We start from the raw sequence: 26,524 nt of genomic DNA on the forward strand, positions 1-26,524 counted from the left end.
TATTACTTTATGTTTGTGATTACTCTATGTTTGCTTCACTCAAATGTAAATTGTTAACCTCGATACAGGCTTAGTCCTAGTGAGGTTGATTTTTATTTGAAAAAACATTATTTATGTATAGTAAGATGAAATAAATACAAAAACTATACGCAGCTAGTCTTGAATCCAGTCTTGAATCCTCTACCAATTGAGCTATTGACACCTTCGGAGTCCCGGTAAGACCAGGAAATATGGGCTCGAATCTCAGTAGCAACCGTCACCTCTATCATTGTCTGTGTCTATCTTTTTCAATTTGGAGTCATGTTCTATGAGTAAAATCTCATGAATAGAGCTACCACCCGAATGGAAAATTTTATTCCTCCAGTCTGCGTATCCGGTCGGCTAATGCAATCTCCAGTATTAGATCCCCTTGTAACCTTATTTGTAGATTTCACTTACTAACACAGTTGGGGTGAAGCTAATGGATTTTTAGGCGATGTCTAAGATGCTAAAATGGTATAAAAACTGAGAAAGAAAAGGAATCATTACCAGTGCTTATCCAGCTCTTCTGCTGTCATCACTTCGTCACATTCAGCAAATCTACTCAGAAATCTAGGTAAGTGAAACAACTAGATTTTTTGATTATAACTAACATTGTTCAGTGATATATCTATGTCATCCATTATGCACATACCTATTTTTTTGCCACCACACAAGAGGACCTGAGGAAAATAATTTCCCTAAGGGCGTATATCATCTTTGGGGATGCTGTGCGGTGGTATTTTTAAGTAAAGGAAGAAGATGAAGTTCTGAGAAAGATAAATGGCTTGAGGGGCGGGTAGAAATCTGGGTCAGTGCGTCTAGGAGTGACGTATGAATCCATCCCTACTTTGTTTTTCTCCCTCCGATACATCCAAGACTGGAAGATGCTCTCACTATCACCCTGGTCTAAGACCACCATTACGAATTGAAACGTTGCTTGAAATGGATTTAGCCGTGTTTGATGATCAGATCTGAATAGCCAGGTACTCCCCCACCTCACTCTTCCCCATCTCCTTCCCCTAAATGCCTTCAGCCTCACAACATACCCAAATTGGGGATGTCATAGTCTCACTGGCTCCAAACGGTTGGTAGCTGTTGGGACTCTTGTGCGGTATTCACATTAAAAAAATCCACGATTCGAATTTCTAAACATACCTTAAAATTATTCTTCTTTTTTACCAAGGAAAAAAATTTGATCTCAAATTAAAATAAACAATTCATGGACAGCTAATCTTCATTAAATCATTAAAAAAACTTTTACTGCAATGGCAACGTTTATTAAAAAAACATTGATATTATTATTACCTCTAAGATTATTCAACAGCCAGTAATAAAATCTACCTTCACCCGAAATGTTTATAAATAAATGTTACTTAATAAAATCAACCTTATAAGTAGTTCCGTGTCCATATCAACATGCCTACGTGCACCAAACATACGTAATTTATGCAACACGTTACTAATTAATTACGTTGATTCAACTAATGAATTAAATCAATAGAGTGTAATATTAACCAGTGTATTTAATATCACAGTGTATTTATAAAACAAGTGACGCTTTTTATAAGTATATATTTTTCGCGTAATGCGAGTAGTGAGAGTGTCTCAAATATTGTCAGTTTAACGTTACCCAAGAATGTTTGTCTTTCTTAAAAATATATCTTGATTTGCATAAAATTTTAATTTTATCATTTAATCTTTTTTTAATGTTTATTTGCGATACAAGCTGTACCCCGCGCTGCTGTGTCAGTCTCTTTCAGTGGCGGCTCTTCTACGAAGATCTTTTGGTCAAAGACCTCCCAAAATATGCTGCAATAGTATACATATAAAAAAAAGGATTTAACAAAGCTACCCGAGCCGCCTCTGGTCCAACAAATGCGCTCTTTTACAAAAAAGCATGTGTTTACCTGTCATATATAATGTAGATATATAAAAACACAAGCGTATTCAAATGTATGTGTTTCAAAGCAATCGGTGAAGAAATTTTAAGATTTTGAACCAACGAACATTTAAATTTTCTATGTACATTGTACTGCAACTTGCATAAATTAGCACTAAAAGAGTGTTGGTTAATTTTACTCATGAAAAAAGTAGGTGTTGAAAATTTCCTTGTAGAAAAATGATTTCACCTTTTCTTTAAATAGCCACACTTGTTGGTTTTAGTGAACTTTAATAACATTTTCAAAATAGTTACAGGTTCATATTTCGTTAAAATGATTATATACATGATGATGACAAGTCTGCATTTGGTCTACAAAATTTGTAGGAATTATTTTAGAAAAATAATTTATTACGTATATTTTTCTTTCTGTATCATTAACTCATTTCCAACGCGACTCGTAACTAGGTACTACTTAAACTCGACCTGTTTGTAAATTTGTTTGTACGTTCCGTTTCCATTTCAATGTTTTAGTAAAGATTCTTTTTCTAAATGCGAAATCGTCATGTTTATTTAGACAAACTTATTCGCATTTAAAAAATATATAGGTATAGTAGGTACCATTAATATTAGGTAGGTACCAAAGCACGAAGAAAATTTAAAAAAATATTTGTCATTGAGATAGTGACGTTTCTTTTTAAAAAATTGAACAATTCTTTCTTTGAAATAATATTTTTTTTTTGCATAAAATATATGGTTTACAATTAAGTAGGTAAGTATTTAAGTACTCATTTACAAATCTTATTATTTCAGAGGAAATTTTTGTTTTGATGAAGAGAATATTAGAAACATGCTTTTTTGGATGTGAGTTGTACTGTTCACAGAACTACTAATTTTCAACAGATATTTGAAGGTTTGTGCATAAGGCACTTTTTAACCAACCTATAAATAAAATGTAAACACTGCCTCCAGGCTCTGCAGGTCGGTGGACCAAGAGCCTCGATGAAGATCAAGAGCATTAATAATGAACAAACTCGCATTAAAATGCCACCGTAAAATCACTTGCTGACTTCACCACTTCCTGACTTGGAGTTTTGTTTCCATGCGGAATTTTTAAAACAATTTTATTCACACACGAGCAGAGATGGCTTCGGAGTTAAAACAAGAGGGAAATTGAAGATGTAAAGAAATAAATAATATCTAAATGATAGGCTTTAGTCTGAGAATAAACATGATAGCTTAAAATAGTGGCTGCATTGATCTCATAAAACAAAGCATTGCGATACAACACGACAGTCCGCGTATTTCGATTATCAACTGTTTGTATTCTGCTACTGCATTGTCGAAACTTTTGCAACTCCCTGTCTTCAAAAATGCTCTTTTTTAATAAGTTCTTGTATATTCTTACGGATGCGGTTACGAAATTCGATCTTCGGATTGTCCACATATTGCTTCTTAGTCATTCAATAACTTTACGACCGTCGATAGGTTTGAATTGCATTTTTGTTACATAAAATGTTGAAAGTCTGCGATACCTGATAAAAGGTGGCCAGTTTATGCAAATTATCGATGCGTCATTCGATTCATCGCATTGTGATGATTTGCGACACTTGCCAATTTCAGGTTTGAGTTCAGGCGTCCTTTAGGTTAAAAATATTTATTACCGAAATAACTGAATCACGCCATGCAGCAAAGAGGATGGAATGTCAAACATCCATGTCTTGGCGCGTATCCATTGTTTAATTTATATAGATTAATTCCTGTTATTACGACTCTTAACATGGTCTGATTCAAATAGTTGATTCACTTAATTGAGCCACGTTTTCCTGGGACGGGTCACACATTCTTTACTTTCCCACCCATTTAGATAACTCACTTTCTTATTCTACTTCACTGAATTGTGCCATACCTTCCTAGGGCATCCCCAATTTCTTCTTCCATCCACTTGCCACAAACTCTCTCGGAAATCATTTTGGCTCACTTTTCAAACCATAACTCCTCTACTTATTCTACTTAAAAATACAATGAGAGGCTTACACAAAGATTATTTAATTAAACAATTTTCAATTTTAGTAAGTTTTGAGATTATCACGACCTAAAGAATATTGGTGATTTAATTTTGGCGTATTAGCCGTGTTGCTCTACCTCCTTCTTTAGCCAACCTTTCGGACAGCATTACAGTGTCCATCATCATGTGTAAAATATAGTGATTTTTTAGTGGTATTATGCCGTGTACGTATGTGTCACATATGCCCTGATGATAGACATTGTAATGCTGTGCGAAAAGTTGGCTAAAGGAGGTAGCACAACAAGGCATAATACCCCAACAGTTGAATTAATCTGTTGACTCCGGCTCTGGCAAAAGGGGAAATCCGTCTTGCCGGATCTGTCATAGGATCAGCAGCAGAAAGTATTTTAAATCTCGAATCCATTTCCTACCTCGGAAACCGAATTGTCTCCACCGGCATTCGAAGGACAGCGTGAGCCTACTTTGGTATAAATATATCCCGATATCTTACAAATTAACTAGAAGTTTGAGTTCAGGTGAAACACTTGGCGGACGTATAGGTGAACACATTTAAGAGTAAATTTTAAATTCAGTGACTTTCCACCGTGTCAAAACATAAGTGAATCACAGGAAGTAAAAATAGACTTATTACCTATTAGTGTTTGTGTTATTGGAATCTTAACCAGTTAAGTACATTTGTAATTAAAGTGAGAAAGAACGTTAACTGTTTTTTTTAAATAGAAAAAAAACCCTTGAAAAATAATTACGGCCAATTAATTAAAATAATTGACGGCCGGCGTGGTCTAGTGGTATACGCTTTTGACTACAGATCCGAAGGTCGCGGGTTCGAACCCGGCGTGCGCAAATAAATTTTATTTGATTAATTTGTGTTATTTCACAATTAATTAATTTAAAATAATATATAGTATATTTGCGGCACGTTCCAGAGTGGAAGATACTCTCAGTATCGCCCTGGTGTAAGACCACCATTCAGAATTGAAACGTTGCTTGAAATGGCTTTAGCCGTGTTTGGTGACCAGATCTGAATAGCCAGGTACTTCCCCACCTTCCTCTTCCCCATCTCCCTCCCCTCCCCAATACCCTCAGCCTCACAACATACCCCAATTGGGGATGCCATAGTCTCACTGGCTCCAGACGGGAGCAGTTGGGACTCTTGTGCGGTAATACTGTAAAAAAAAAAAAAAAAAATTTACTTCTTGTTTTGTGAAAAGTTTCTTCAACTATTGGGTAAATTGATTAACCCCCTCAGATTGTGTGTATAATTGAAAATACGTATATTTTACAATTTACTTTTCACAACGTTTTTCAACAACGGTTTTCGTTTTCAAATTGGTGATATAACTTTGGTCCGCTATTTTTGTTGTATTCTCATTGATTCCATTAAAAATATACAGAAAAATTTCTAAGATATGTTTACTATAAACTCGGTTTGTAGTGAATATAGAAACCATAAATTACAACCTCTTGATAACAGAATTAAAATTATTAAAACTCTCAGATAGAAGAATGTTTCCGACTTAAAAAAAATTGTTAATGGTATTATTGACAGCCCTAATTTCCTTAGCTTAATTATCTTCCATATACCAACTAGACATACTCGATCAAAAGTTATTTTTTACTAATAATATTTAGATTGCATGCATTTGTCTATACTTTCTAAGATATAGTACACGTGTTCAAATGCACGGAATTTAGTAACAAGAAGGCTGTAATTACATACCTTATAAATAAATATTAATGTTTGCTGTTATACTTCTTTGCATGTGTTATATTTAATAATTTATTTAACAAATTAGACTTCTTCCACTAAAATATATATATATACGAGTATAAAAGCTTGTATGGCAGTATCCGTTCTGTAATTTTAGGGACAGTAAGATATAAATTAAACAATACTTATTATTCGTCAGAAGGTACAGGTAACATTGGCGTACCGTTGATTTTATAATCTGAGGTTTAAACCACTTTGTGAAATATATTTAAGGGTTGTCAATAATGTAGGATTTGTAATGTTTCCAGTATTATGCCATCCAGCAACTATCGCCGCCTTATCTTCTCTGTGATGACCCTGACTGTTTTAGCAATCTTGGCCCAAGACTTCGTCGACGCATCTCCTGCAATTGGTAAAAAAACACATTAATTTGATAAACTTCTAGAACTGAGCAGCCAGGTCTAAACACATCAAACCTATTTTATCGATTTCAAATTTTTAACGATAAATAACAAGCTCGTAAGCCTACTATGCATGTATATTATAACATCTTCATTAAATAACATGCTCGTAAGCCTACTACGTATGTATATTATAACATCTTCATTAAATAACATGCTCGTAAGCCTACTATGAATGTATATTATAACATCTTTATTAAATAACATTCTCGTAAGCCTACTATGAATGTATATTATAACATCTTCATTAAATAACATGCTCGTAAGCCTACTATGAATGTATATTAAAACATCTTTATTAAATAACATTCTCGTAAGCCTACTATGAATGTATATTAAAACATCTTTATTAAATAACATGCTCGTAAGCCTACTATGAATGTATATTAAAACATCTTTATTAAATAACATTCTCGTAAGCCTACTACGTATGTATATTATAACATCTTCATTAAATAACATGCTCGTAAGCCTACTATGAATGTATATTATAACATCTTTATTAAATAACATTCTCGTAAGCCTACTATGAATGTATATTATAACATCTTCATTAAATAACATGCTCGTAAGCCTACTACGTATGTATATTATAACATCTTCATTAAATAACATGCTCGTAAGCCTACTATGAATGTATATTATAACATCTTTATTAAATAACATTCTCGTAAGCCTACTATGAATGTATATTATAACATCTTCATTAAATAACATGCTCGTAAGCCTACTATGAATGTATATTATAACATCTTCATTAAATAACATGCTCGTAAGCCTACTATGAATGTATATTATAACATCTTCATTAAAAAATCTAAGTGAAACATGAAACAGAACAAGACACAAAAAAGGCAACGTTCGCAACAGGAAATTGAACCCAGGATGACGAACTTGACGGGACAACACCTTTAACCACTCGGTCACCGAGATTTGATTATTTATGTTCGTTTCGGTCAATCTCATATTCTAAAATTATTTATTAAATATTACGTTATATATTTATACCGGGAAATTAAATTAACCATGAAAATTATAAAAATTAATGTTTATTAAATTAAAGAAATATGACAGAAACTTCATAACAGAAATACGATAGAATCTGCATAAAAGCTGCCTTGTGCCCGGAGAAAACTTACTGATATAAAATATTGGTAATTTATTCAAAATCTGGTAAAATTATTCGTATTCCTGTTAAAAAGGTGACTGAAAGCCTTTAACGAATGGAGTATCAATAAAACACGAATGTTTTATGAGGATGGCGGAACACGTGTTCATAAAATATTGTAGCATTTCGTCATTATATTTGGAAAGGAACACCTGCATGAACACGTATCCCGATATATTCCGAATGGATAAATATTTTATCAGGAAAAGGATTGCCATCACGTTTTTAACAGGATTTTTAATAAACCAGCCGTACTCATTTTCCTCCGTGTGGCAGGTTTGCGCGACCACTCTTTTTGATAATATAAAACTCTTGTAATATCAATGTTTTACAATAAAAATAATAAATAAATTAATAAAAAGTGACAATATTATCCTCGACTAATTGTCCAAGTTCAGATAAAACAGAGATCCTGGGTTCAAGAGATCTCGTTCTCTTTCATGTTTCATTTGGATTTTTTAGTATCATCTTCTTCTTCAACAATAATATTGCATTGTTGGGAATGACCTTTAAAAGTTATTTCAATAAATTGAATAATCCCTTCACCTAAATGTTCATAGCAGGATACGACCTTCTTGGAGTCTGCATTCGTAACTGCGCCCAATGCAAAAAGATGTATGGACCGTGGTTTGAGGGACAGCTCTGCGCTGAGGCCTGCCTCAAGTTCAAAGGAAAGATCATACCAGACTGCGAAGACGTGGGATCTATTGCACCCTTCCTCAACAAACTGGAATGAACTAAAGAACACTTCAAAAACTTTATTGGACCAAGGATGAGGAGATGAAAGCCTTTTTATAATAATTAGTCTTAATTGAAATACGCTGAAGCATAGGTTGAAAATTAAAAAAAATAGTATGTAAGCACCTTTCACGAAAATAATCGATTGTTTTGTGTTGCAAACTGAGCTCGGTATAATTTGAGAACCTACACTATTTTAGATAAAAAGTTAAAGGCTTCACAATTTGGGAGGCACCATTTATTGGATAAATAACACTTCTACCCCAGGTCACTTAGCAGGGGTGCCCGGGTTCATGGGGTGAGGTTTTTCTAGGTATTACTGCGTGTCGGGCCGGATCGAGGCCGGAGACATTGGTTGAGGGTTGGTTCATTGGTTGACCCTTTTACCTATCCAGCAGGAATCTGTAGTCTTGCACCAGAAGAATTGGATTCATAAGTCAGTCTATCTATGTCACAAGTATTCCTACCCACCCCATTCTCGTTTCCTTCCCAGAATTTAAACTACTTTATTTCCTTAAAAAGACCCTCTGCACATCATCCCGAAAGATGATATGGGTCTCGAGGGAAATTATTTTCCCCAGAGCATCCTGCGTGGGACTTATATAAAAAATGGCATGTTTTAATGCAAATGTTGAAAGCAGTTCAGATAAAACATAATATGTACCAAGTATATCATGCAACTAAACTTTAACTGAAGTGGTTTTGAAAACATATAAACAATTTTACAACTCTACTAATGTTCTCCGTCTGTTTTGATTATTAGCTATCCTTTCAATTCATCAGGCGTTCCAAACCTTCTCCAATCTTCCTCAGGTAGTCAATATTCCTAGATCGCTTCCACTGGTGCACTCAATTTGTCCTGAAAATGTCCTTTCACTTGACATCATTTCAAAGTGACCAGCCCATAACTTGAAAGGTTGTATTATGTTGTTAGTCTTCAGCAAAACTAACAGAATACAACCCTGAATGTATCACACATATAAAAATTTCATATATTATATTGCAATCATTTTCAAATTTACATTCATTTGTAATCATAAATTTAGAACAGCATGATTCACTTCATAAAATCTTCAAATTGGCAAACGCCTCAAATTCGTATTAATTAAAGTCATTGTCTCCAATCAGTGTAACAGGTGTTTGCGATATGTATTGAATATTAATTTCGTTAATCGACGCATTCACTCACCACATCATTAATTTCATGTCATGTGCCAATACTTCTTGTCTTAGTCATAAATATAAAAAAAATATCGATACGTGATCATTTTTTGTCATCATCTCACATTCCATTTAATTGAGTAGCTTATGTACCTAATTTATTTAAATATTTATTTAATTGTTAAGCTTGATTGTATTGTAAATTGATTGTTATTCTTGTAAGATTGATGTGAATGCTACTTATAAACATGTTTTGTACGAGAAAAGAGTTGATCGAAATTGAATAAATTTGCATATTTGAAAAAACGCTCTGTTTCATTTCTTAAGTGTTATCACATTGAGTGATGGCATTTTTTATATCTGTCTATTTTAATAAATAAAATATACTCTGCGGTCAAACGGCTAAGATTCCTGATTACGAATCCAGATCTTCCCGATTGGTAAATAGTATCAGTATCTCCGCGGTGAAAGATCATAATCGGAATCTTGAAATAGCTTTAACCGTGTTTGGTGACATTTTTCTCAACCTCACCCTTCAACATTTCCCTCCCTTTCCCACACCCTGCGTCACAACATACCCCAGTTGGGAATTCCAAAACCCAACTGGCATCAGTTGAGAGCCATTGGGACTCTTGTCTGGTAATTAAAAAGAATGCTTAGTGTAAAAATCTTTTCGGTTTTTAATAAGTTTCACTGGAAAATTTGGTAGTAAACTATTAATTGCTTAGGTGTTAATTATAATTATCCATAAGATAATGCAAACAATTCAGAGAAATTATACGTAGGCAAACCAGGTATTTACACATTCGTAGAAAAAAGGTTACGTGTAATAAACATACTTGAAAGTAATAAACATTCCTGGTTTGTTATATTTCTAATTATAATGGCCATGAGGTTTATATTGTTGGGCTGGTTTGTAGTGATATGAAGGTTTGTAGAGATGAGCTGGCTTGTAATGTTGGTACGAGTTGTGGTGAGATTCTTCGTGATGTTGAGGTTTGTAGTGATGAGCTCCGTAGTGCTGGGATTGCTGAGGTTTGTAGTAATGTCTTGTGCTTTGAGGATTGTACCAATGTTGTGGGGAGATCGAATTCCTGGGGCTCTCAGGAGCTGGAGGCAAGTCATTGTCTTCAAGGTCTGTTGTAAAACCCGCGTTTCTGGCAAGGATGAGAGACCTGAGGTTAACAGCTGCAGAGACTTGTGGCATCAAGATCTCCAGATCTCCCTCATCCAATTGTGGGGAGTCATCGGATGACTCTGGATAGTTGGCAGGAAATGCTGCGCAGGAAAGGATGAAAACAAATGCGACTAGGATATGCATCTGAAAGAAATAAATACATTCATACTAGAAACAATGCAACTCACAAACACTTAGAAAAACACAATACTTACAAAAAGCAACTACGTCAAGAAAAAAAAAGATGGGTTAAGAAAAATAAAGATTGATTTGAACAAAATAAAAATGCAAATCAATCGATTTGAAAAGGATTCGAAAAACGACGAATAAATTTTTGAATAACGAGTATTGTAAGCTAAAATAACTTTAAAATAAATGTTTAAAGTGAACCCGGCTCACAGAACTGAGTGTTAAGCAACTTACAAACATTACATTAAAGACAATATAAAGGCTTATGGATACCTAGCTGACGTGTATATGGCGTTGCTGGGGGTTATCCTCAGGACTTGGACATATACCATCGAGGACTTTTCTATAGACCTTTTTAAAATATACAATTCCGTAGTACATTATTTTGATGTATCTCATAAGGTTTAGCCAGCGTTAACAATGTAGTGCCCGAAAATATATTTTTACGATTTGATTATAAAATATTGACTTTTCTCTATTTTCTATAAATATATATGAATGTATTATATATGTAAACCTTCCGGAAGATATTTTGTAAATGATGACGAAAACCCTATCAAAATCTGTTACGTAGTTTAGAAGAACTAAGCGTACAAACAGACAGACGCGGATAGTGACTTTATTTTTTACTATTTATATGGATAAAATCAATACTATTAACTCATTATTAAACTACAACAGGCCGCCTCAGAACAGGAAATCCTCGTGAGAAGGACAACGAAAACCGAAACATTATTCTTAGACATATTCTTTAATTATATATTTAAAACAATATATAATTTATTGTAATTACATCTTAAATCCTAATCACGTACAGACTTAGCTTAAATAGAAACTTATTAGTTTAAAATAAAAATTGAAATCCTCGGAGACAAAATTTAAGACATGTTAGGAAATGGGAGTGATAAAATGATTAAAAAAATAATAGCTAAAGAGGATGCTTACCGTATTTATGATGATTGTGAATAGTGATGCAGATATTAACACAATATAAAAAAAACACAACAGTTTTGTTTACAATAGTAAGCAGTTCTTAGTGTCTTGACTCTTATAATGCCAAGGGATGAATGAATGACTTATGACGTTTTCAGCATTACTTATACCCGACCCAAGGGGTAGGAACGTACTTACTAATTACAATGGCAATAATCTGCCGTTCGCCACATTGATCATATTAACAAACCAATGGTATTTATTGTAAAAATAAGTGATAAAGTTAATTTTAGATTTGGTAGACAGGTAGACGCCCCCAATCACCTGATAAAAGACCACCATTCAGAATAGATTTTTTTAAAACAAATGAATCTTGTTGTTTTGATGACTAGGTCTGTTTAGTCCGGTACTTACCAACCTTCCTATTCTCCATGTCCTTTCCTTTCCCACTCCACTAAAGAGATTCAGCCTCACAACGTACCCAAAACGGAATTTCATATTCTCACTCCGAAAAGTTAGGAACTGTGCGTTAGTTATCTTGTGAAAATTATTCACAAAAATCAGTCCATAAAAAAAGTTATTTCACTATAATACATCCAATTTAAAATGTAGTGTTGAACCTTCCTACCCAGGAAATGGAGTTGACAACTCTATCAACTTTGCAAAATTCCGATCGAATAGGACCGACATTTATTTTGTATATTAACTGCTATTTATTTATTTTTATTTATTAATCTTAAGTTAGCTCACATCTTCGTGTGTGCTAATAGTTTTATAAACATATAAACATGTACATTGTTTGGCAAACATAATCTTTCTTTAAATATTTCAATAAAGTCACAAAAAAGAAACATTAATAATTGAGATAGACATATTTTCTTCATTTTTGAACTTATTAATATTTTCTATCACAGCAATTTCCTTCGGGATTTTGTTATAGAATTGAACGGCCTGGTACATCAGAGATTTTTGGGTGCTTGTTTTTTTTCTTGTTGGCAATCTAATTTGCTTAGAATTTCTCGTCCCGTGTCCGTGTATCTCGTTATTACTATAATGTCTACTATAATTACTATAATGTCATCCGATTGCATAGAAATGTTTATATGTCTGCGTATGTTTGTGTGATTGCCGCCACATGATAGAATACTTGTCACCGACAACCTGCCGAGTATCAGCTCGATCGGATGCCTGAAAATGGGTTAACCTAACCTAACCTAACCTAACTTGGATTTATTTTATTATTTTAGTCTAGGACGCCTAGGTGAAACAGTTTTTACAAAAATTCAATACTATTTAATAAGCTAATATTTTACATACAAACGGGCATGGTAACAGACTCAATAAATTAGAAGCACAAGAAATAAAAAAGCTGTAAAAACCAAAAGTCCTATTCTCAATAATCAATAAGACATATCAAGTAGTCCAATATTAGGTTTGTTTCCAATAAACCCTTAAAAAATGTCCAAGTTCTCCTTATCACCATGTCAGTTGACGCTTTGTTTCTCCAGATATATTATTATAATCCATTAGTCTACATAATTATCTTTCGTTTTTTCCCATGTCTTTTGTACTTTTGTAAAAGTATTGTATGCTTTCTCTGTGTTTGTTATATTTATATCATGTTTTTATCCCTCTATTTTTTTTATATTTGAGCTCACACTTTGTACTTCTTGTTTAGTAATAATTTGTACCCTGAAGATGCTTGAGTAAAGCGAAACCAGTCGGTTCAAAGAATTATTAAAAACTCATGGTTTTAAAACAAAAAGTATTTTATTTTATTAATAATATTTACATTTATGTAGGTAGTTAATCTATAATTCAAGCCAGGATTGTATTGATGATGTCATTGTTATTATTATATTAAATAACATTATTTTACAGTAGGTAAATCCCACTTCGGGTGAATTATGAATAAAGCTAATAAAGGCATAAAGTAAACTAATTAAGTATTACTACCAAGCTACTATAAAATCAAATTTCCTCTCATTAAAACACCATAAAGATATTAATACTGCGTGAGTAATCGACTACCAAAAAACAAACCATTGGTTTAGTTTTTCAATCGTAGTTTTAATATTAAATAATTGTTCACTTCTTTTATAATTGCCAAAAACGTAGGGTAAGTGCGAAGACTGAAGTGAGTATGAATGGAAGAAGATCCGCTAGAGGAAACGTGGGATGCAAGCTAGACCAAAGGCTAAAAAACAAAACTATTAATCCCAGTGTGTTAATGTTTTTTAGGTGATTACCGCACGAGAGTTCCAACTGCTCTCAATCTTCGGGAGCAAGCTAGATGTGCCATCCGCTAATGGGGTATGAGGCTGTAGGTTGTGGGCAAGGGAAAGAGATGGGAGTAGGAAAGTGGGGAAGTACCTGGATGTTTAAATCTGGTCACATTTATTTTGGTTAAGCAAAGTTTTGATTCTAAATGGTGGTCTTTCACAAGGGTGATACCGAGTGTATTTTCCATTATGAAATGTGACGCAATTATTTTAGCTCCACACAGGAGATCACCTTTGGCGATGCTATGTGGAGGGTAAAAGGAAGGAGAGAATGTTCTGGGAAGGAAAAGGTATGAGGTGTGGGTATGAATCTGGGAGTCAGTGGGGCCAGGAGTAATGGATGTATGATCCATCGCTACCGAGTCGAGAGAGTCATTCTAGAAAGGTCAAAAGATCTCGCTCGACCAGTCTCTCCCGATTCGGCCCGCCACGCAGTAAATGAGCAGACGCATCTGCCACCAATATCTAGACAAACCACACACCTTCCTAGTCACCAAAAGTAGGGAACCACTTGGGGCACATAATATAGTATTTAAATTGAATAAAATTGTGAAATAAAGTTACCCTGCGTAGGCCAGGATTTGAATACGCTACCTCCGGATCGTACCCAAGGATTTACGATCCTTCTACTTCCACTCAGCCACAGAGACCGTCAAATTAATAATAATAACCACTCAAAACCGTAATAGTTATAATGTAAATATCTGCAATGTACATACCACTATATTTTGGAAGAGAAATACGCGTATTAAGGCGATGCACTACGTCGTGTAATATTTTAAATTGAGCCACTATCAATAACAACCCTTACGTAGATGGCGATAAGGTTTAAGTTCCCGCTTAACACCATCCTCCTGTTTTGATTTATACAAGAGAAAAACATTGCCAAACGGTGCCTTTTATTTTATTTTGTGGACGCTTAGGCATAAATATTTAATTTTTTTTCGATCATTTTATGAATAACTTAATTTGCCACATTATACAAAAAAAAATCATAACCGAAAATGGGTTCGTAAGTAGGAGATTTTAAACTTTAAAGCAGAACTGTTCATAAGCCTTTACATTATTTTTTTCTGGGCTTATAAAAAGATTTATCTAAAAAAATACTCGATTATTTGAAAGGCCAAGATGTATTCTACTCGCAGTATTTAATTAAAGCATCTGAAACATTTCAATTTTCAAATTCTGTGCACGCCACTATTCGCAAATATATACGTAGCATAATATATGTGTATTTAGAAATTGAGTTACATAAAATCGACTACTATATTACCTACCTTCAACTCAAATTTTTTTTTCTTACAGATAAATAATGGGTAAAAGAAATGGAAACAAAGCGCGTTTGTTTTTATCTACTAGACGAAAAAAAACGATTATTAGTATCAAACGACAGATTCATGTTGCACCACGTTCGACATCTAGGTAAGTCGAAATATCGCTTTCCTGTTACTCTTACTACTGAACCTTCCTAAGGTTACCTTTATGTACGTAAAGTTTTTTTTCCCGTAAGTTGCTCACATAAGAGAGTTATGGCAAAATTACCAATGGGTATCGTTTACATTGATAATTTTGCCATAACTCTCTTACGTGAGCGACTTACGAGAAAAACCTAAAGATTTATGCTATGAGAGCCGTGTATTATGTAGCATGTATAACGGGAAAATGGGATGGACAAATTTAAATAAATAAATCATTTGCATTTACAGGGATATGGATGTCATCGATACTACTTTTGGAAACTTAACTACATCTTCACTAATGCATGAAACTTCCATGGATGAATCATTTGCTCCAAATATAGACGAAAACGCAAGTTCATCATCATCAACAACGCTTGATGATTTGGTGATAGAACCAGACCATATTGATGAAACCCATAATTTCGAAGGTCGCAGAATTGTGGATATAAAATATTTGTTTTCGGAGATATCAAATATAAAGCACGAACACACCAACTGCACATTTTCCGATTTAAAATTTGCGAAGGAACGACGAAATGGTCTTCTAAGCCAGTATGTTTTCGAGTGCAAAATGTTCAAGAAAATAGAATACGTACACTCCGAAGACCCGAAACGGAAAATGTCTATAAATACTACTGTCGTCAAAGGAGTGATGTGTACAGGAAATGGGTATTCACAATGGAATGAAATTTGTGGGGTTTTAAATATGCCAAATATGGATTGTAAGACTTACACGAACATAGAACAATGTTTAGCGCCAGCAATTGAAGAATGTGCGTTAGAAGAAATGATCGCAGCTGATGAAGAAGAAAAAAGGCTAGCCATTTTAAACGGTGACGTAGACGAGGGTGGCTATCCTTTGGTAACGGTGGTTGCAGATGGCTCCTGGGCAAAGAGGTCGTACAAAAGTGGATTTAGCTCCTCATCTGGCGCAGGGTGCATAGTTGGACTACGAACTAAAAAGGTTTTATTTCTGGGAGTGCAAAACTCATACTGCTGCATATGTACTAGAGCTACTAAACTACACATAGTTGCTTCTGAGCACAGGTGCTTCATAAACTGGCGTGACAGTGCTAATGCCATGGAAGACCACATTATAGCAGAAGGGTTCTCGAGAAGCATGGAAATGCATGGATTGAAATTTAACAAACTAGTTGGTGATGGCGACTCCAGCATCATGAAAAAAATAATGCAACAATTGCCATATGGTCCTAACCTTATAGTACAAAAAATAGAGTGCAAAAATCACTTACTCCGCAATTTTTGCAACAAAATGAAAGCACTTGGAAAAAAAACCAACAACGCTAAAGGCTTTGTACCAGTTCATATAAGGAAAAAGGTTGAAGCAAACGTTTTACGCATGAGAAGAGCTGTAGTTGGAGCAGTAAATTACAGGAAAGAGCAAGAAAAGTACAAAGTGATAAAATAAAAAAATTAAAAATGGACATAAAAAATACCGCAAATCATGAGTTTGGTGATCATAAAAATTGTGCATCGTACTATTGCAAGCCGGAGAAGTATACTGATGATCCAAATTTAGTAAGCGATCTTCGAGATTGTGGAATATGGACTGATATCCAACAATTCTTATTGTCTCTAATAGCAAATTAAGAAAGTCTTATTATTGACGTGACAAATAACACTGTGGAGCAATTCAACAACGTTATCGCCAAATTTATAGGTGGAAAAAGGGTAAATTTTACTACAAGAGGATCTTACCAAGCAAGATGTTTTGGAGCAGTAGCTTCGTGGAATAGTGAATTGGCAACCCATTCAAGAATACAAAAGAAAATCCAAGGCCACAGTCCCGGCAAATACACGAAGCACTTTATAGAGAGAAAACGACGTTCGAAGGAGAATACACAAATGTGTCAAAAAAAAAACTAAAGTATAATGAAAATACGACAGAAAAAAGAAAAAAAGTTACAGGGCCCGATGAAAATTATGGTCAATTGGAATTAGAACCAGATATGCCACCTGAAATATTTGAAATGAAAAAAGAGAAATTTCTCAAAGAATTATCTTCAACGAATAAGGAAGAGCTCGAACGGAATACGGTAGGCCAAAGCAATAACAATCTGTGGGCAGTTGAAAGACGTAAGCGGATAACGGCGTCTAACTTTGGAAAAATATATAAGCTTCGGCAAAAAACTTCAGTTACGAGAGTATTAAACTCTTTACTGTACTCACAATTCAAAGGAACTATGGCCACAAATTATGGAAAAGAAAATGAAAGCCTAGCAATAGAGCAATTTAAAAAAAAAACAAGTTTGCAGGTATCCGCTTGTGGGCTATTTATCGATAAAACCAAAAACTTTTTAGCGGCAAGTCCGGATGGCCTTATCGGTGAGGATTCTATAATTGAAATTAAATGCCCTTATAGTATAGCAAATATGTCACCAGAAGAGGGAATTGCACAAAAGATAATTGATTACTGTAAATTGGAAGACCATTCTTTAACATTAAAACGGAATCATAATTACTTCTACCAAGTACAAGGCCAGTTACATATTACTCGTCGTAATTTTTGTTATTTTGTTGTGTGGAGTCCAAAAGGTTTGCTGCATGAAAAAATTGAGAGGGACGATGAAATCTGGCAAAAAATCGTTCCACTGTTAGAAAATTTCTACCACCAATGCCTTTTACCAGAAATAATTGACGGTCGCATACCAAGAAATTTACCGGCGAGGGAAAGGTCTGGACCAGAAATTGTTTTAATTTCATTGTGTAGATGTTAAACAGTAATTTTTTTTACAATAAAGCGTTTAAAAACAAAAAATATTAGATCATTGAAGAAGATTGAAAATGTCAAGTGATGTAGGAGGTATTCCCAAAAGTGCATTTTTCTGTAATAATATAACGTATTAAAAAAGTTAAATAAAAACTAAACTAGTTATGTGTATGTACCTAATACGTAGCACAATAAACAATATGGTGCCTCTTATACATAGATTTCAATATTCATTTGTATAATATGATATTATAATAACATAATCGATTCAACAACATGTGGTAGATGCATGTACCACTGAACATACGCTGTACCAGCATTCCATCAAACGATCAGTGGTGTATGTACTTACCATCACACATTTTCTTGTAAAATATATTTTTTTTTTTTTTAAATCTAGAACAATATATTTAGTCAAATATAAAAGTTTTTTTTTGGTTCGGTAGTTGTATCTTAAAAAAGTGTCCTATAAAGGGATAATATTATGTTGAGTACAACCTTCAAAAGTTATCAAAAAATATTTTAATTAATTTTTGTGTTCCATATCCAACTCGGCAATACGGAACGGAATCATCTCGGGGTCTGTCTGTAACAGGTGTTTTTTTTTCAATTTTTTTCCATTAATTTATTTGACGTAAACAAATTAAATTTGTCACAATAAATTTAGTAAATAAGCTCGGTAAGTATTGGCACACTCAAGATAAGTCACCAAACAGAAAAATAATTTAAAAAAAAACATCGATAACTCGGGACATGACAACACTAGTGGACTAGTGTATCGATATAATTATTGAGAATGTCACATCACTTCGTTGACTGTATACGTATTCAACAAAACCCTCTCCGCCCCCTCTCACCCCCGAATACTGAGAAAAAGGGACACATGCACCTCAGGCTGATAATACCTAAATAAAATTGTCAAAATCGAGGTTTTGTAGTCCTCATTTTTCTACTCCAAAACTGAACCGATTTTCAAGATTTTTTTACCAAATGTATTGAAAGAAAACATTCTATGTCTGTACGTTTTGCTTTTTTTAAAAATACATCGTCTTATTTGTATACTGAACGTTTGTTGATGGCGTTAAAAAAAGGCAATTTTAACAATTTTTGAAGGGTTATAACTCCTATAAAAAGTAACTTATCAAAAAAATCAAAACGTACCAACACGTTTGCGGTCAATATTCATATTATGTAAAAAAAATATTTTCTCTAGTGTCAAAATCCAGAGAGGGAAATGAGGAATACGTTTGTATGGAAAAAACACCACCCGGTTTCCTCTTAAGTATAAAAATACTTTAAATTGTACGCCTATTTAATTATCAATCTGCAATATGCATAACTTCAAAGTTATGCATATTGAAGCATTAATGGCACAATACAAAGATTGAGTACCGTAAAAAATATTTTAAAGACAATCTTGTCAAAAAACTATTTCCACATGAATTAATCTTTAAAACAACCTATATCTCATACATTTTGTGACGTTTTTGTCTTTAAATATATACATAATATTAAGTTTTATCCTTATTAACATTATTTTAGATAAGAGTAGTTATAACTATTGGTAGTACACTACTTACCAAATTTACACATTTACCATAAATGTAATATAATTATTTTTTACTTTCTCACTGCAATGTACTTACTACAGCACATAGTACATAACCCTATACCGTGCACCCTGCACCGCACCACATTCACACATCGCCAACTCTTTAAGGCCCCATCTGTGCATCATATGGGCACAGCGGCTATGGGAGCACCTTAACCTATTGATGGCGGACCAGGTGTTGCGAGGCAATGAGAACCAAGGCTGTCTCTGGGTGGGGTCCTGTATGAGATGGGCATTTCCCACGTTGGCCGTTTGCCACTCAAGTTTCCACCTATCTTCTGGGGTGAGAGGTAATCGGAGGAGCCTCTCTCCTTCCGCCCAGAAGGGTTTTCGGGACTTCAAGCGGCATGCCGGGTGGGAGACAACATCTTCGTGCAAAGGTATTGCGTTTTTTTTGCAGCGCCTTCTTGTATTACCTCAGTGTTGCAATTTCTCGCCTGATGTTTGACGGGGTTATGTTTGCAAGTACGGAGAGCCAATAACGTTCTGTACACTCCTCTTCCAACTCCAAACAACGAGTTAAAGCTACCGTGGAAGATGTGATGAACTTGCCCTGGGATATTTTTTTTCCGTTTATTGTAGGAATTAATTAATTCTGGGTTCTCCAATCAAAACGTGATCAGGGGTGTCATCTAGAATGAAGCTGGAAACTAGAGGGAACCGGGGTGTGTCGTTTTTTTATCTACGCCAAAAGATAAGATGCAACCAATCAGAGAGGCCTAATGAAAAGCAACACCTATCATATTGATTTATTATGGTGAGAAAGAATTTTTCAGTTGATTTCACGGAATAGGGACTTACCAGATGTTGGCGTTAAAGCTATTTAAAAAAAACAAGTGCTTGAATTTATGATGATAGAAAAAAAAATAGGAACATGCACTGCATTGTCAGAGACCTCCGTGATGGTACTTTGAATTCTTAGACTTATTCCAGTGCAGTAGCAATGAATTTGGCAGGTTGGGGCGGATAGAAAAAAAACCCTAGCAAAGTGAATAAGAAACAATTAAACTCCGCTAAGCAATGCTACTAAGTGACTTATAAAGTTAAAAATACGCCGTTAAATATAGTTACGTAATTTTTCTAAGGATTTGGACGAATTATAATTATGACGAGTGAGGTAAATAACATTTTAACAGGACGAGTTTGGAAGTTGCTTGGTTAAATAAAAATCCTGCAAGAAGATTTTAAAATAAAACTTATAAATAAAAGATATTTTATACATCCTAGACCGTGAAGGTAATTGTAAGAAACTGGCCGACACGCCACTGAACTGAGGGGATCAAGTTTCATTCCTTGGGACTACGAAGTTGACAGGTTATTTAAGAAGCAACAATTTATTGGTTTTGAAACGATTGAAATTAATGTGACGGATTCTTGGACATTCAGTATGTGTGGTCTTTTTAGTGCAATTCTGTCCTTGAACACACGCAATTTTGAGAATTCGGAATCATAAATTAGGTAATTAGGGCGGGGTTGATTTGGGGGAGGAGACGAGGGAGTGGGGGGGGAGATGAAGGAAGTCAGGGAGTGTGAGGGTTTTAGGAAGGGAGTCTAGATTGAGGAGCGCAAGGAGACGGTCAGATAGTCAGTTTTGTAAGCGTTGGGAGACGGTCAAATAGAGTCAAGTTAGTCAGGGTTTGAAAACGTTGGAAGACGGGCAAGGAGATTCAGATAGTGAAGATCAGGGGGAATTCAAAGTCAGTCGAGCAAAGGAAGGATCGGTCAGCGTTGTAAAATAGTCAAGGCGATTAAAAGTTGGGAGACGCGTCAACAAAGAATTCATCGTCGGGACACGAACGCGGCTAAAATAATTTAGTGTAGAAAGTGTGGTTTTCTAACAGCATGAGTATTTTACTGCATGTGAGTGTGGTTGTTTCTTATAATTATTTGGAATGCACTAAGATGATGAATTAGTAAGTCTTATTATAATCTAATTATTAACCCTCATTTCCTGTGGATTTCTTAAAGAGATAAAAACGTTCCAATGCGTGGAAAACAATATAATACAATTGTATTTTGAAGTAAGGGTATTTAACTTGAATACTATAGGTAATTATGTTAAAATCTTCAACAGAAGAATTTTAAGTCCGGACCCTTCTACAATAAGGGGTCATAAATCACATATTGTGTTGGAACCGACCGGGTCTCGGCCATTGCAAAGGGGATGACGAGCGGGTTACTTTTGGTTACTCTTAACACGTTGGATTGTTGAACGATGGGCATTATTTGGGTTACGAGTTAGGTATTTTTCGTAATTTAACATGATAAAATAATTTTTCAGTAGGAATATTTACGTCTAGATATACGGAATTCATAAAATATAAATCGTTGTATTATTTAACGTTTACCGAGTACGGAATTCATAAAATGTAAACCATTGTATTTATGCGGGGTTTTTATAATATGGGCAATCGGTTCGGAACCCGGCGAACGATTACTAGTCGAAACAATCAGACCCTATAGGCGGAATAGTTTATTTTTATTTTTTTTTATAGTGAATACCTCACAAGAGTCCCAACTGCTCCCGTCTGGAGCCAGTGAGACTATGGCATCCCCAATTGGGGGATGTTGTGAGGCTGAAGGTAAGTGGGGAAGGGAAAGAGGAAGGTGGCGAAGTACTTGGCTATTCAGATCTAGTCACTAAACACGGCTAAGGCCATTTGGAGCAACGTTTCAATTCTGAATGGTGGTCTTACACCAGGGCGATACTGGTAGTATATTCCACTCTGGAACGTGCCGCAAATATACTATATATTATTTTAATTAATTAATTGTGAAATAACACAAATTAATCAAAAAAAATTATTTGCGCACGCCGGGTTCGAACCCGCGACCTTCGGAATGGCAGTCCAATGCGTTACCACTGGACTATGCCGGCCGTCAATAGTAACGGAAAGAACGGTTAATTATATGCTTTAGCATCTGTTATTTAACAATATTTTCCCGTATTCTCCTTTGAAATTCAGTATATTTGGTATTACCAAAGTAATTCACGGAATTAACACAGCGGATTGAAAGTAGTCGCCGAGAGAATGCATCTGTCTGGCTTTCCTATTCTATCAGTTGAGATTTTAATTCACATAAGTTTGTCTTGGGACGAAGTGTACGACTTTTCCGTAGGCTATTCTATCTTATCAATGCGACAAAAGCGAAGGAATTGAAATTGGTAATTGGTTTGCCTAATAGGGACTTTTGTGTGTTAGCAAATTCTACTATTGAACCTTATTACGTTCGTATGATTGTCTTAAGGACGTGCGAACTTGGGAGAAAATGTCATTTAATTCATGTAAATCAGATGCCCATGAATCGCGTTTAGAGAATCTAATGTCTTCCGCGTTAAAGTCTACACCTTTGTAGTCATTTCCCGAAATTACAATCTCTCTACCAAAATTAAGGAAGAACGGAGTATAGCCTGTGACTTCATGAACAGCCGTGTTTATAGCCAGTTCAATTTCAGGTAGATGGCACGCCCAGGATCTGTGATCAGATCCCACAAAAGAACCCAGGGCTGCTACCAACACCTTGTTTACACGCTCAACAGGGTTATTCTGCGGGTGATATCTGCAATTATAAAACAAGTGACGGATATGAAATTTATTGGCCAGCGCTTTCATGTCACGCGATATATATTGTGGGCCATTATCCAAAACAATCGTATCTGGAACACCGAATTTATAAAATATATCATTTTCCAAAATTTCCGCAATAACACTACCCGTTGCTTTCCTAAGTGGAAAAAGTCTAGTATACTTGGTAAAGAAATCAGAAACCACTAAAAGGTAAGTATAACCCTTTTTGTAAGAATTAGGGTAAGGACCTAATAGATCTGTCGCAATCATTTGCCACGGCCTTTGCACCAGTTTCGGGTCACCCATCAACCCAGGAGGCGGTAAGTTAGAACTTTTATAACCTAAACAAGTATGACATTTACTTACAAAAGACTTCACATCAGCTGCCATTTTTGGCCAGTAATATTTAAGTTTAATCCTGTTTAACGTTTTTAAGATGCCAAAATGTGCACAAGAAGGCGGAACGTGATTTTGAACGATGACGTTTTTCCTACACTCTTTTGGGAGAACTTCCTTCCAGTCATAAGACCTGTGTAGAGCCTCCATGCTCTGAATGTGTTTGAAGATGACACCATTGCAAACTTTAAACGCTGGAAATTTTTCCGGATTAGCCAAAATTTTATCTTTCAAACTTAAGTACCAACGGTCGGAAGTGGAAAAGGACTGATTAATCAAGTCAACATGTAAAGGGTCACGAGACAGTGCGTCCGGAACAATGTTGTCTTTACCGCTCCTATGAATTATTTCAAAATTGAACTGCTGAAGTCTAACCGCCCACCGCGCTAATCTACCCGACGGAGACTTTAAGTTTGTAAGCCATTTTAGACTATAGTGATCAGTGATCACCTTGACAGGAATAGGCGAACCTTCAATATAACCCCTAAATTTCTCTAGTGCAAAGATCATAGCATTTAACTCCTTCTCGGTTGTGGAGTGATTTTTCTCCTGTGCAGATAGTGATCTGGAAATAAAGGAAATAGGGTGTTCTATACCATTAACGTCAGATTGAGAAAGGACCGCCCCCAAACCGGTGTTCGATGCATCGCAACTAATTGTAAAGGGTTTACTAAAGTCGGGACAAGCAAGAACAGGAGCCTTGACCAGAATATTCTTTAATTTAGTAAAGGCAGCATCAGCCTGTTCATTCCATACAAATTTTTTACCAGCAAACTCCTTTTTGGTTAAATTATGCAAAGGTGCTGCAATTAAAGAAAAATTTAAAATGAACCTTTTGTACCAAGAAAGTATACCGATAAACCTACGCAAGCTCTTTTGCGACGTTGGAATGGGGAAGTCAACGATTGCTTTTACTTTTCCCGGGTCAGTTCTCAACCCATCCTTATCAATCACGAAACCTAGGTATTTAAGGGAGTCACGACAAAAGACTGACTTCTCTACGTTAATAGTCAAACCCGCGGCTTGTAACTTTTGTTTAACCCGTCTTAAAAGATCAATGTGTTTTTCAAAGGTAGAGCTAATGATAATTATGTCATCTAGATAACAAAAGACCTTCCCATCGAACTCCGGACCCAAGACCTTGTCCATTAGCCTCATCATCCGAGAACTTGCACCATGAAGACCAAAAGGCATTGTTACAAAGTGGAATAGGCCTCGTTTAGGGATAGAAAATGCGGTTTTCTCTTTAGAATCTTCCTCTAACGGGATTTGAAAAAAAGCATCATTAAGGTCTAAAGTTGATAGATAACGTGCTCCTCCGAGACTATTTAAGATATCAGATATCAACGGTAGACTAAACGCGTCCCGTCGCGAGACCGCGTTGAGTTTTCTACTATCCAAGCAAAGTCTAAAAGAACCATTTTTCTTAGGCACTAAAACAATAGGATTATTCCACGAGCTATTGCTGGGTTCTACTACTCCCAGATTTAATAGTCTGTCAAGTTCTCTGTGAGCTTCCGGCAATAAATGAGGAGATATCGGATAAACACGTTGCTTAATAGGTTGACAATCACCCGTGTCAATGACATGTTTTTCAAGAGACGTTCTACCCAAACGATTACCAGAAAAGGCTTTAAATTCCAGTATAACGTTATTTAAGATTGATTGTTGAGATGAATCTAAGTTCTCAAAGCTATCCAGTCCTCTTACCTCAGACACGCAACTATTGTCAGAGTCATTAGTCATTAATTTAGTTAACTTGGGACAAATGTTAAAAACTTTCCAAAAGTCGCAACCGAGGATGATGTTAGATTTTATATCTGGCATAACCACAAAATTAAAAATTTTCTTAACGTTACCAAGAACTACCGGAACCGCAATTTTGTGAACGCACTCCACAGTATGACCCGTAGCAGAAGTGAGTGAAAATGTTTTCTTAAGAACAGAAAGATTTAACCCTAGATTTAAAAATTGACGATGAAAATTATTACCAATAATTGAGATATGCGAACCAGAGTCAAGAAGGCCAGAAAAGTTGGAACCCAGAACTTGGAAAATGATGTGTGGACGGCCATCCCTTTTAGCCGCACTCACCACCTTCGAAGTCCAAAGGTTCTTGAAGAAAGTTCTGGTTTCCGACAGCACAGCAAGCCGATGCCTGGCGGTGATGTCAGCGAACGGTGTCGACTTGCCGCCCGCAGACAGGACCCCCAGGACATCTAGTTTTTTGCCTGCCGGCAGTTGCATGAAGGCGCCTTCACCCCAGGACGGCCACAGCGGAAACATCTCACCTCCCTAGAACTCATATTTGACGGGCTACGTTTACTGAACTCAAAAGATTGACGATGATTCCTGAAATTGGGATTATTCTGAGACATTCTGTTATTCCCTCTGCTAAATGCATTATTTGAGGAGGAATGAGAAACATTATTATAATTAACAGTATTTGCATTTGGCGGGGAAGGTCTGGAATCAGACCGACTGTCTGCTAGTTCAATCATTTTTCCCAATTTTTTCAGACAATTAATGTCCGAGATGACAGAGAGCGACAATTTTTGAATGTATCTCGGTAACATATTACATTGCAATATTTCCAGAATTTCGTCATCTGGTAATTTCGACGACAATTGATTGTTTAAAGTCAAGACACGTGTTATGAATGAACCCAGGTTCTCTTTTTGTTGCTGTTACGTGGCTCTGATCTGAGCAACTAAACGTCTTTCATGGTTCAGTAGCTCGAATTCTTCCTTTAGAGCAATTACAATATCCGACCATGACTTAAAAGAAGAACGGTTGACTCTAAACCAGTCTAAAGCATGACCTGTAAAAAGTTCCACCGCAGATGAAAAAAGAGAAGCTGTACTTACGTTCCGAGATATAGACAAATCGTTGACCCGTTCAATGAAATTATGTACGTTCCCCGTACCGTCGAAGGTTAAGTTCCATTTGTGAACCGGAACTGTGTTAGACGTGACCGCCGAATTTGCCGAAGTAGTGCCATCCTCTG

At 35.5% G+C, this 26,524-nt stretch overlaps 1 protein-coding gene across 3 annotated transcripts; it reads left to right on the top strand.

Annotated features, from left to right (window-relative positions):
* The first annotated feature begins 474 nt into the window (after positions 1-474).
* Eh (Eclosion hormone) lies at positions 475-9,264 on the top strand. Of its 3 annotated transcripts, none has more exons than XM_089639212.1 (3): positions 475-595; positions 5,949-6,052; positions 7,833-9,264. In XM_089639212.1, exons 2-3 carry the CDS (start codon positions 5,953-5,955, stop codon positions 8,003-8,005), a joined length of 273 nt encoding a protein of 90 aa, XP_089495338.1. In that variant the 5' UTR covers positions 475-595; positions 5,949-5,952; the 3' UTR covers positions 8,006-9,264. The 3 variants fall into 3 exon arrangements, with proteins under 3 accessions (XP_089495338.1, XP_089495336.1, XP_089495337.1); XM_089639210.1 differs by lacking the exon at positions 475-595 and adding an exon at positions 4,453-4,593 and having other exon boundaries at positions 7,830-9,264; XM_089639211.1 differs by lacking the exon at positions 475-595 and adding an exon at positions 4,453-4,593.
* The last annotated feature ends 17,260 nt before the right edge of the window (positions 9,265-26,524 follow it).

This window comes from Hesperophylax consimilis, chromosome 14 (genome assembly GCF_061612785.1).
Source record: "Hesperophylax consimilis isolate HC1 chromosome 14, BYU_Hcon_1.0, whole genome shotgun sequence".
Taxonomy (NCBI): Eukaryota; Metazoa; Arthropoda; class Insecta; order Trichoptera; family Limnephilidae; genus Hesperophylax; species Hesperophylax consimilis.